The following is a 13,587-nucleotide window of genomic DNA, read 5'->3' on the forward strand; positions in this document are numbered from 1 at the left end:
TGAATATTATATGAAACCCACTTTTTTTCAATCTTGTATTTTCAAGGGAAGAATATGAATATTATATGAGTAAGTTAATAGCATCAGAATTTTTAATAAATTTTTGAAAGGTTGAGTATTAGAATAGAGAAAGAGAACATATATTTACCATAATTATCAATACACAATTTAATCGGAATATTGATTACAACCCTAGAAATATGGAACTGATTTAAATTATATAATTAAAAATAAATTTTGAAAATACAATTAAAATAATATATCTTTTAATAAGTTGCTATAACTTGTAACTAAATTGTTATTAATGTAAGTGTTGCTAAAATTTGTTATTTTAGATCTAATAATTCTAGAGGGGATAATTTTCCCCTAACGAAATAGCCAAACACAAGGGGTCTATTTACAGAAATTTTCTTAGCTTTAAATTAAATTATAAAATATACTGAGACCACGTGTATCTTAGGAGTTCTGTGCATCTGAGATACACAGGCTCACGTGTATCCGAGACTATATATTCAGAATTGTGTATCTAATTGTTGTAATTTCATGGATATCACCAGAATTTTATGAATCTTGCCGAAAAAATCGTGAATTTAGCTATAATTTCATAGATTTCACCGAAAATTTAATGAATCTCATCTAAAATTTAATGAATCTCATCAGAATTTCATGGATCTCGTTGAAATTTCACGAATACTCACGATTTTTGCTCGTGTATCTCTAGATACACGAAAGTTTTTTTCCTGGTTTAGGGTATGGTATGACTTGTAATTATTGACCAAATTTTCGGTATGTTTTATAATTATAGGCCAAAGCTTCTACATTTTATTGGCCCTTAAATAATTACATAAATATCTGATTTTACGTAAGAACTCAAATACATTATTAAAGAATGTGATGTATCGCAAAATTAATTGATGCGTCTAAAAAAATGTAATTTATCTGTGAAAAATTAAATGATGTATCCATATAAAATTAAATGAGATATTAATGTAAAATTAAGTGATGTATCTGAAAAAATATTATGTATCCATATAAAATTAAGTGATTTATTCTGAAGAGTAATCAGCTCCAAAAGGATTGAGATTTATTCATAATTTTTGTTCGCTTGCTTTCTCGACACTAAAAAATAAATAAACAAATTATTTATTTTTCCAAAAATATATATTTTTTCACGAAACATATTTTTCGTTGTACCAAACACAACATACAAAGAAAAACGCTTTTATGCAAAAAGGTAGATGTCTCGATCGATATAAATAAAGGCACTAATTAGAATATCGTACGCAAAGACATATATTTTTTTTTATATAAATAACAAAAATAATTAATAAGGTATAAAAAGGTTAGTTGTCACGTACAAATTCAGCATTGAATTATGATATTAATTACTAGTCATTTATTAATATTTGACAAAGTAGGTAAAAGAATACAAAATATGTGTATCGTTTTCTAATATGTTTCAATATCATGGGCCCAAATTATAATTATATTGCAACTAGACCTTGGATATTTTTGCTACCCCATATGAGGCAGATCTAAAATTTTAATAGATACCGTAAGAAATTATTAAATATTTAGTTAAAAATTCAGTTATTATTATATATTAATTAATTTAAGAAAGCTATATAAATTCATGAATTTCATTTTTGAATACGTATCATCCTTATTCTACAACGCTAAGTATACGACTAGTGCTACTCTGAAGAGGAAAATACCGTCTAGCAGGGGCGGAGCCAGTTTTTGATTAGGAAGGTCATCTGAATCTCTTTTTAACGAAAAAAAATATATCATTTATACATAATTAAAATTATTATTTTATGTATCTATAGTAGGCGTTGAATCCCCTTCGATTAAATTTTCTTCAAATATTGAACCCTTTAATTGAAATTTTGATTCCTCCTCTACTCTCTATCCAATATCATTGAAATGTTTCAAAAAATTAGTAAAATAATTAGGCACTTACAAATTTATGTGAGCATAGTAGAATGAATTGAATCATGCTATTTAGGAATCATTTTCTAATAATAATATTAGATCAACCAAAAGAATATATTTATTACTAATTACAACATATTTCAATATCACAAGACCAATCTCACAACTGTACTACAACTATAACCCCAGCCTTTTATTTTAGCTTTAAACATAGAACTTTAATTTCAACCACAAAAAGTGCATGTTGGTGTTCAAAAAGGTAAAAAGTTGTATTGATAAAAATTAATTAGTACATGCACATTGCAGGGTGTTTTTTAATTTTATCTTCCAAAATTTTAGTACTTACAATCAGTTCAAAATAATATTAATGTCCAAGCAAGTTGCATTATTGGTGAACGCTTCATATAGTAGTTACTCACCCATAATTGATCGATGGTAGTATTATTTTGTGATAGTTTTATGTTTGTTACTATTTGTTGTTGCGTTTCCTAGTTCTTATATTATATCCACGTTTTAGACTGTTTTTTGTCTTGAATTGGGGTCTATTGAAAACAGGGGTGGACCTAGATTCAAAATTATGGTGCTTCGACAACCGTTAAACCCAACGCATAATAGGAATAATTATACAAGAAATGTGTAAAAATTGATATAAGATGGAATTTTTTTTTCATAAAACCAAGAAGATAGGTAGTTGCTTTACTTTACATAGAGAACCGTAAAATTTTGGGTATCAATATATGTGTTTGGACCTCCCGAGCATCCAAAACCCCTAAATCTTGAATCTGGTACTGATCGAAAACAACATTTCTACTTTGCTCTGAGGTAATAGTATAAATTACGTCCATATTACCTTTTTCATATCCCCATTTTGTGAAAGTATATTAGGTATGTTATTATTGTATAGTTGATAACCTTTTTAGTTCCGAAAGTATTTTTGATCTTTTTTGGTTTCCACACTGGTGGGTGATTTTGTAGTTGTTAGAAAAAATTATTGGGGTAATGTGGTATCTACCTTCATAGAGAGACAGTGACAGTGACAGATTTGATAGAACTTAATATGATGGATTTTGATGTAATTTTAGGGATGAATTGACTTCCTTCGTGTTATGCTTCTCTAAATTATAGGACCCAAAAGGCATATAGATACATGAAAGAACCTATGTATAAACCAACACGACATGTGAAATGTAGGACAAAGCAAGAAGATGGAAAAGTGAATAAAGGCATTATTTTAAAGTTTCGTTTTAGTTCACACGATATATTAAGCCGTGGCCCCAATTTGCCTTTTCCCACCACTTTCACATGTCTCCATGATCCTAATCTCCTTTTAATCATTTTCAAAAGCTAGTTCAGAGGATTGTCCAAGTTCACGTAAGGAAACTACTAGTACATTTATCAATCAATTTGAAATTTTTATTCACTGTCATATTCTGTTTTTGTCAAGGTTAAACAAAACATGATTTGTATACTCTAAAAGAATTGAAGATTTGTATAGAGTCGCCACTTAATTTTTAAGAAAAATAAGGAAAGCTATTTATTTATTAGCACGTGTGACTAATGTTCTAGTCTGCAAAAAATCAATTGAAATTTCAGGTAAAGGCTCAAATTATCCCGAAGAGAAGGGGTTAGGCACCTTTCAAGATCCACAAATATGGTACCCGGCTAGACTAAATTTATCAAAAAGGGAGAAGGTATATTTAAAATATTGTAAAAGGTGTATGTCTATTAAGTATAAATTAATTCTTTTGAAAAATATAAATATTTAAATTCTTTTAAAGGTATATGTATATTAAGTATATAAATAAAACATATGGTTATGAAAACATGTAAAAAATATGTATAAAAAATGTAAAAATTACATGTGAAAAGGAAAAGTATTTTGTGGCGTATTAATGAAAAAATATCTTTTATGTACTATGAAAGAAAAACTATTCTGCAAATTTTTACTTGAAAAGAAAAGATTACATAATGCTTATGATGCGAATGTGTGAGAATTAATCAATTAATTTTTATTTATCTGTGTAAATATTAATGGCTTAAATTTTACCTAAATACGTGACAAATATTATGAGTAAACATGTTTGTGCTCAATAACTCAAAAGTAAATGTTCACTATATTTTTATATTTATGTACAATCACATAGATGAGAAATAAAAGACAAACATAAAGGTCGGGGTGTTCTTCAAGTAGCACCTTGAAATGTGTTATCGAGAATATGTACAAATACTTGACAGAGATATAAAATAAACAAACAAATTAGTCATGTGTACACATATGTATATATGTATATGTAAAAATAGAATTTTATTGTAAAGTGGACTCGAATTAAGTTTTAGACGCATCATGACTATGAAGTGGTTGCTCGATTTATTGGTCATCCTAAATCGTATTGCCAAGATACGAATCTTAAAACCCTTTGTGTTGTTTGATATTGCAAAGATTTCTTCATCGCCCGAATTTATTTATTTTTGTTACGTATATTGTATACGTAATGTTTGTCTTTTATTTAGGGAGGCCTCGAAAATCATGAAAGTTTCTCCATTGGCCATGTATTGATTTTCGATATAAGCTAAGTAATTTGACAAAATAAAATTCGTCTTATTTTACGAGATGGCCTCAAAAATCTGACGAAAAGATATTATCATCGGTCATATATTGATATTTTGATAGAGTGTAAGTAAACTTGAGAAATACAATTCCGTCTTTTGTAATGGAGTGACCTCAAAAATTCGACAGAAAGATATTGTCATTGACCGAGTATTTATTTTGAGTATATATGTGTGTTTCTGAGAAAAAGAAAAAGATGAACAAAATTTGTGTATGATTAAAATATGTGTGTAGTGAAAAAATGTGTGTTTGAGAGAGAAAGAAAAATATGCAGTGTGTTTTTATACAAAAAATGTGTGTGTATTTGTGTATTCGAGAGAGATGGGAAAAAAGAAAAATATATGTATGGGTGATTAAAATGTGTTTTTTTTTTATTTGTGAATTTGTGTATTTGAGGAAAGGATGAGGAGGAAAAATATGTGTACTTTTTGTGTATTTTTGGGAGAGAAAAATAGAAAAATGAGAAAATATTTGTGTTTTTGAGAAAAAATATGAATAAGATTTTTTTTTTTTTTTTTTTTTGTATTTTTGTGTATGTATTTGAGAAAGAAAGAAAAAACATGTTTGTTAGAAGAAAAGGTGAATATGTGTGGGTGGTAAAAATATGTGTCAGTTGTCTTCCACCATCCATTATTTATAATGAAAATTGATACTCTTTATTATTCAATGGATAAATTAAAGGGGTGTTCCCACTTTTTCTTAATAACACATCCTTTGATTCTTAGGGGTCGTTTGGTTTGAGGACAAGGGATAAGCTTCATTATAAATAATAGATGAAGCTTTGAGAATGATACGAACAACGAGGTTAAAGAAATTCAAGGGATCAAGTATCGAAATGTACTTAATAAGAGTTTTCATTTCTCATTCGAAAAACTTCGAGAGGATGATTATTGAACAGTGCAATAAAGGAAATGCCTAGGGATGACAATGGTGCGGTGCGGTACGGGTTTTTACAAAACCCTCAAGTTTTAAAACCGCACATCACATTTAAACCCGCATAAACCCACTCCACATTCATACCCGCGGATAACCGCACCGCACCGCCCCATGTTTTTATTTTTTTCTTTTTTAAAAAAAAATTGCAACTCCATTGAAAATTATAATATTTCCAAATCTACAACTAGAAAATAATAACTAATTTCTATTATATCACTTTTCACTAAAAAATTATCAAAAAAGTATAACGTATACAAGTAATGATCAAATATCATATTTTTATTCAAATGAATAAAGATATTAAAAAAGCTGGTTTTAAGTATCATAAAATTTAAGTAAAGAACATATATAATTTTAGGTATATTCATGAGAACAATACTAATTTTTAGTTTTTTTTTTTAATTTAAACCCGCAACCCGCACCATTTAAAAAAAAATTACTTTAACTCACACCACACTGCATAACTTAAAATTTGTACCACACCACACAACTTAAAACTCACACCGCCCCATTATCATCCCTAGAAATGTCATAAGGTATTTCAGGAGGGCAAAAAAAACGTGTTAACAACAGGTGAAATGTTTGGTAGTTATAGCTTTTTCAGTCTTGATGGGGATTGGGTGAACCTTTTACCCATTTGTCTTTCCCACAAGTGGTCCAATCCTTCCACCTCGTTAGTTGTTTCAACATCAAGTTGTGAAACTTATTATTATTATTATTATTATTTTTTGGTGTAAAAGAAACTTCAATAAGCAAAAGTATAAATCCCTCCAATAGAAATGAGATAAGTTATTCCATCACTATGAAAAAAATGGCAGGATAAGTTATCCCACGATGAATTAATTCCTCCAACCAAATAAGGGATTTAAGTCATCTTTTATTTTACCACGGGATAACTTATCCCTTGGCCTCAAACCAATCGACCCCGAAGGATCAAAAGATGTGCTACTAAGAAAAAGTAGGAACACCCCTTTAAAATCTTAAAATAAATGGATTGCATTAATAAGAGGAATTTGAAAAGAGTAAAATAGACAAAATTCTTCAATAGACCACATTCCTTAAATATAATACATAGTACTTCCAAAAATAATTAAGACAAAAGCCATGCTACCAAATCACTTTGCATGGGATGAACATTTTCTATTGGTACTTCTTGTTGGTTCATGCAATTTTGCACATTGTCATTAATGTCAAATAATGAAATATGTGACATATTATTATCAATCTCTTGTCTTGTTGCTTCTTCATTTGCCAATATTTCATCTAATTGTTCCCAATTCCAACAATCAAGTTGATCATAATTATCATTACTCAATACTTCATTATTATTGTTGCTGTTGTTTTCGACTATTTCAAGATCTTCTCCTTCGCAATCCCATAAACAATTAAAAATAAAATCTTGATCCAGTTCTGCATCCTTATCGTCCATCAAAACAACATCGTCGTTGTTGTTGTTGTTGTTATTATTATTATTATAGCAACTTGATGTAGAAACTGAAGTTTCAGTCATGAAATTTGAATCGGCTTTTCTTTTTCGTCTTTGTCGTTTGACTATTTGTTCTTGTATTCCTTTATTTTTCGCCATTTCGACAACAGCTAGTGGCAATTTTTCATCGCTTGGAATTCTTAAACTTTCTACTTTTCGACTCAAACGAGAATTCCAATAGTTTTTTATTTCGTTATCCGTTCTACCTGGTAAATATTCTGCTATTACAGACCACCTGCATGCAAAGCAAAACTAAAACATTTAACTCAATTAAAAGTATAGTAATAATATAATAATGCATTAAATCACACTCACTGATATTATTTTTTAGTCAGGGCGGACCTATGTAGAAATTTAGGGTGCTCCGGCACCCACTGATTTCGATGCGGAATAAGTAAAATTACATAAAAAAATATATGAAAATAGGTATAAAACATATAAAAGCACCCACTATAAAAAAAAAAATTGGTTGGATGCACTGACATTTAGATTGATCTTAAGGTGCTTCTTTGGGAGGAGGCTCCGAGTTCGAACCTCATTGAGGTGAATTTTTACTTTTATCAGTTTTAAAATTTTTTAAGCACCCACTATTTTTAAACCCTGAATCTGCTACTGTTTTTAGTGGTTGTTTAGTTTGTGATACTAAAAAAAAATGTATTGCATTCCTTTTAAGAATAGATTTTTTTGTTTATAAAAATATCTTCACTTTATTTAGATTAACTATTTTTATGAAAATTGTATTGCTAAGGAGAACTATGATCACATATATTGACATAAAGTTCTATCATATCACAGAAACAAATTTCACACAGATATTGAAAGTTTTAACTGTAGCACAGAGATAAAAAATTTCACACACATCATAATCCCAAAGTAAATTATGATGAGATTATTTATACTACCCAAAGATAACATGTTCCGGTACTATTGATTAATTTCGAAATAAGTTATTCCAAACTTCATAATCAAACAAGGCATCAAAAATTTTATTCCGAAACTATTTATTTTAATATCTTACACCAAACGATCCCTAATTACCTAGATATAACATATCAATGTTTTACCATCCCCATCCCCCACCCCCAGAGTAATAAATTAAGGAGTAGTTTGATAGCGTGTATTAAAAAAAATAATGCATGCAAAAGCTTTGTATATTATTAATATCTTTTTTGATGCACTTTTTATCCTATATATTATTAATGCTTGCATTAGTTATACACACTATTTGGGTATTAAGAAAATATTATTTGTTTACTAAAATATCTGAAGTGTATTGCATGAGACCCGTGTTATTACTAATGCAATAGAGTCTAACATGCATTAGTATGGTTAAAGTTATAATTACCCGTGAAAATCTTTTTCACATCCTTTTTACCATATTTATAGACGACAATTTTGTAATCAAATATTTTCTTTTAGAATTTATACAATTCATGCTATTTTTATTATATCAAATCAAAATCTGCTTAAGAAAAATGCAGGCATAACTAACACAAATATTATTAACGTAAAAATTATGAATACATCATATTTTATATTATTTCTATACACCCTGCAAAACGACCCCAAAGTAAAGGACCAAAAATTATTAGCACCCAAAAGAAAAAGGGAAACTTACCTAAATATGTCATGTTTGAAAAATATTTATCATTTATTGTTATATAACTTGAATAGATGCATAATTCACTTTTAATACATAGTGTAGATTTTTTCACCAAAATATTTATAATATATATCTATAATATATTAAAAGTGTGAAGACCCTTAAAAAAGTGAATTAAATTTTTGTCCTTCATTAAAATACCCTTATTTAGACAAAATTGTTTTTTCATGATTTTCTTAAATTATTATTTTATTATTTTTATTATATTAACTAGACTCCCAAAATCTATGGTATTCCTAAAATACATAGAAGTAGAATCAATTAATATTTTCCCTTGTATTGATCAATTAGAAATACTCCTAAAATAGGATAAAAAAATACTCCTAAAATAGGACTCTATTAAAGAAACAGTTCAAATATTGAGATGCACGTTGAACTACAAAAGAAATCAATTTACTTATTGGGAAAATATGATTGATGCTTATCTAACTTAATTCGGTTGCATGTCTAGATTGGTGGATGCTTAATTTTCTAACCATCAATTTCTTCACTATTTTTGCCAACATAATAAAATTCAACGTGTGTATATATATATATCTTCTTTGTTTTCATTCAAGACATTCTTTAGGGTCAAAATTTTCGCTCACACAAGAATTATTTTCATCAAAATTGAAGTTTTGTGATCACTATTGTATTATTTGGTTGTAGTTTACAGATCGTAGATGAATTTATAAGTGGTAGATGAATGTCGGTCAACTTTGAGGATTTTCTTTAGGTAAATGTTAGGTTTAATTGATTTGTTTTTATATCTCAGTTTTGAATTTGTTCTTTTAGTGTAAAGGTTAAGTTTAGTCGTATTATTTTGATATTTCTATTATCGTATTATTTTGTTATAGTTTACAAATGGTAAATGAGTGTGAGACGACTTTGAGAAATTTTTTGTGTAATTATATTATTTTGATGTCTCTATCATCATATTATGTTGTTGTAGTTTACAAGCGGTAGATGAATGTCGATCGGCTTTAAATTTTTTTTTTCAAATGTTAGGTTTAATTAAATAAATTCTTCAAAAAATGTTGAATTTAATCATTGTATTTATCTTTGTTATTTAGACAGACATTCTATTTAGTGTAACGTTTGAACTCAATAAAGTGAAGTACACGCGTGAGGCGCGTACACCTATACTAGTATATTTAAAACACTTATAACTATATTGCATGCATAATTTGTTTTTAATATATAACATATATTTTTTTAACCAAAACAAGTATATACATTTTAATACATTTCCAATGCATCTATATTACATACATAAATCACTTTTAATACATAATACAATTTGTATAGATGGTAAATATTTTTAAAATAGGATAGTTCTAGGTAATAAATAAAAAATATATTTTAAAAAAATAAATATTTTATAAAAATTACTCAAATAAGTACTTTTTCCCCAAAATATAATACATTAAGTATGGGACCAAAAATCATTAGTACCCAAAAACGATACATTTAAGGGACCAAAGTTTTTAGTATAATAACCAAAAAAAAAATAAAAATACAGTATATATTTGAATTTTTTGAAGAAAAAGAAAAGCTTATATATGTTAATAGTATAAGATGTTCAGGATATGCATCGAAGGCCGACTATCAACTGAAATAACCTCTCTATCTCAAAAAATAGTTATGCATAATGACTGTATACATATTATCCTCACCGAACATCAATTATAAGATTACAATAAATATAGTATTATATAAAATTTTTATGATATTAATTAGTTTAATCAGAATAACATTACATACAATAAATTCTTATAATAACTAATTACATGATTTAAAGACAAACCTGTTACCCAAAGTTGCACGCAATTTGATGATAATAGCTTCTTCATCAGAGGTTATATTACCTCTCTTCAAATCAGTTTTCAAATAATTAATCCATCTCAGTCTACAACTCTTTCCACATCTTAGTAACCCTATCAAATAAATAAATAAATAAAATATTTATTATTTATTTAACAAACAAATAAAGATATAATTTAGTAAATAGAAGCCTGATGGTGGTTTAGATTTCTGATAGTTTTTCTCTTTTATTGTTTTTCATTTTAACATGATATAATAACAGACACGTTTATTTCACACTTTTTTTTTTGTTTTTCTAAAAAACCTCACACCACTAAGAGTTTTCCTATAAATTACCTTCTTTTTCAGTTTACTTTTGAGTGTGAAACTTTCACACACCTAACAAAAGAATCCAACACACGAGGCCGCGAGCGACATATTGAAAGTATAACTAAGTAATAATATAAAAAAAATGTACTAGATCTCTAATCATTCGCTAATAGTTTCTTAATCTTTTAGATGAAATGATTACGTATTAACTATGCAATAAGGAAGGACGACTCGTTAAACACTTTCTCTATTTCAAAATAAGTGAATTTTTGAACTATTTTTTTACGTTTAGAATAGGTGAATTTTTCATTCTTCGAGTGACAAATTAAAAATTTCTTCCAATTTTACCCTTTGTTTACACTTTCTGCACTATGAATTCCAAGAGATTTTTAATTGACTTTATTTTAATATGACTGAAATATTATCTGCATTAAGAGTTTTACTACACATTAACTTCTTTTTCAGTTTACTTTAAGTGTGAAACTCTATTCACACACCTAACCAAAGAATCCAACACGTAAGCAACATGTTGAAAGTATAACTAAGAGTCGCTAATAGTTTCTTAATCTTTTAGATGAAATGGTTACATATCAACTATGCAACAAGAAAGGACGACTCGTTAAACACTTCCTCTATTTCAAAATAAGTGAATTTTTAGCTATTTTTTAACGTCTAGAATAAGTGAATTTTTCATTCTCCAATTTTACCCTTTGTTTACACTTTCTGCATTATGAATTCTAAGAAATTTTTAAAATTAACTTTATTTTAACGTGGTTGAAATTTTACCTGCATTTTTGGGTAATGACCTCCAAGAGCCTTCACCATTAGCAAGAATGTAGTTAGTGAGGATTTCATCTTCTTCTTTAGTCCATCTCCCTTTCCTAAGACCTACTTTCTCACAACAAGGTGTTCTTCCCATTTTTTTTTTTTAATATATAATACTACACACTTTTGAGATACTCCCAAAATGACTATATGGAGAAAATACAAATAAACACCAAAAATGTTTGTCTATAAATAGATGGTAGTGGAGAAATATCAAAAGGGTTTGGTGATCAGAATTTTGTCACATTTTTTTTAAAATATTATTTCAGTTTAGTGAAGAAAAAGAAAATATCTATAAGAATTATTTTACTTTAATGAAAATAATACTTATTTTTGCTTTTTTCACTTCTGATTCTCTCACAAAATTTTAAAAATAACTTCAATTTTTATTCATAGTCAAACACAACGTAAACTCCAACTCCAAAAAATTATTATTTCGAGGCCCCAACTACCACACATACCTCAACCTCTTCCCCCCACCCCCTTCCCACATTTATGGAAGAGAACATATGGATCACATTAATTTAAATTTATGAATGATGTTGAAGTAACACCAAAGGGATGTTGGCAATTTTTGTTCCATAGAAAAAGGGTTCTAAATTCAATCAAATTTAACAATGTATTGTATCAACAAATACCGGTGTATCAGTGAATATAAATTTGTTTTTATATTCTTTTTTTTTTTAATGGGTAAGCATTGTATCATTGTATTTGTATCAACAAATATATAGTGTATCAACGAATACATACCTTTCTTTCTCATTTTTATTTGTTTATCATTTATATTTTCAATTGAACTTATCATTTGTATTTATATATTAACAAATATATGCAACTGGCTGCATTTGATATATAGTATTATTGTGAAAAAAAATCACTCCCATTGTATTTAATTTTGTGAAGTTAGGACCTACTTTAGGGGTGTTTATGGATTTGGTTAAAAACCAAACCAAGCCGATTAAAAAAACCGACGTTTGGTTTGGTTTAGTTACGTTTGATTTTAAATTTTAAAAAACCGATTCTATTTGATTTGGTTATGATTTTACTTTAAAAAAATCATGGAATTAACCAAATCGAACCGATAATATATATATATATATATATATATATATTATACTTATTTATATATAATTTATAAATAAAATATCAATATTTTATTAAATTTAATCTTAAACTAAATTTTAATCTATGTTAATTTTGTTCGCCTCAAATATTAATTTTTACTCATTTTACGTCTCCCCTTCCCAACATCATCATTTCTTTTCTTTTCTTTTTCTCCTACTTTTGACCAAAATAAAAAGTTACCTTGTTGTGTCCAGTTGGAGCTAGCTAGCTGGAGGACATAGCAGTAGAGTTACTGTTGGAGTTTCCACGTAAAACTCTTGTGTCTATCCATCTATCTTTCCACGTACTTTACTGTTTATTTCTCTATTATTTTTGTTTGCTGAGTTCATCTGGAAACTGGTTCCTGAGGTGAGGAGCAACCCACTCCACCCCTTCAGGATGTTTAAAGATCTAAAGCTGTGGTACAAGCCATTATAACATGACCACATCAACATAAGCATAAGTCTTTTAACTTTCAAAACGTTTTACTTATGCATTTTATCCAATATGTTTAGAGGAAACTTACCTTTGTTGTGGAGGAACAAACGACTCCGACCATTCCATCAACCGCCAGTTTATTTGAGGAAACAATGATCACAATAGGTTCATAGAACTGTAGTAAAGTCTTTGTAGTTTGATCTGAGCTGCTAGTCTCTATATACTGAGAAAGATGCAGTGATGCTGATCTTAAATCAAACGCCGATAAATTTCTATTTGCCAGTTAGGATGTCAAGTTGTTACCGGTTTTACAAGTAATATCCCAGAAGAGCTGGCAGAAAGACAACAGTGTCTTTTTGAAAGTTAAGGAGATAAACTTCACTAGAATTTATGAATCACAATAACCTCTACATTAACTAAATTAATATCTCAAAGCGAGTCCGAGTCTATCGGAAACAACCTCTCTACTTCATCTGAGGT

At 28.2% G+C, this 13,587-nt stretch overlaps 1 protein-coding gene across 1 annotated transcript; it reads right to left on the reverse strand.

Moving 5' to 3' along the window:
- Nucleotides 1-6,478: 6,478 nt before the first annotated feature.
- Nucleotides 6,479-11,751, reverse strand: LOC107855096 (transcription factor MYB111). The gene is made up of 3 exons (XM_016700076.2): nt 11,527-11,751; nt 10,415-10,544; nt 6,479-7,200 (listed from the first exon to the last, which is right to left on the reverse strand). Exons 1-3 carry the CDS (start codon nt 11,657-11,659, stop codon nt 6,570-6,572), a joined length of 894 nt encoding a protein of 297 aa, XP_016555562.2. The 5' UTR covers nt 11,660-11,751; the 3' UTR covers nt 6,479-6,569.
- Nucleotides 11,752-13,587: the final 1,836 nt, after the last annotated feature.

The sequence above is a fragment of the Capsicum annuum genome, chromosome 6, assembly GCF_002878395.1.
Source record: "Capsicum annuum cultivar UCD-10X-F1 chromosome 6, UCD10Xv1.1, whole genome shotgun sequence".
In the NCBI taxonomy this organism is placed as follows: domain Eukaryota; kingdom Viridiplantae; phylum Streptophyta; class Magnoliopsida; order Solanales; family Solanaceae; genus Capsicum; species Capsicum annuum.

Coding starts and splice junctions, on each gene's coding strand:
- LOC107855096 (XM_016700076.2), bottom strand. CDS start 11,659: ATGGGAAGAACACCTTGTTGTGAGAAAGTAGGTCTTAGGAAAGGGAGA. Junction 10,545..11,526: donor GTCATTACCCAAAAATGCAG/GTAAAATTTCAA, acceptor TTTATTTGATAG/GGTTACTAAGATGTGGAAAG. Junction 7,201..10,414: donor CGTGCAACTTTGGGTAACAG/GTTTGTCTTTAA, acceptor CTTTGCATGCAG/GTGGTCTGTAATAGCAGAAT.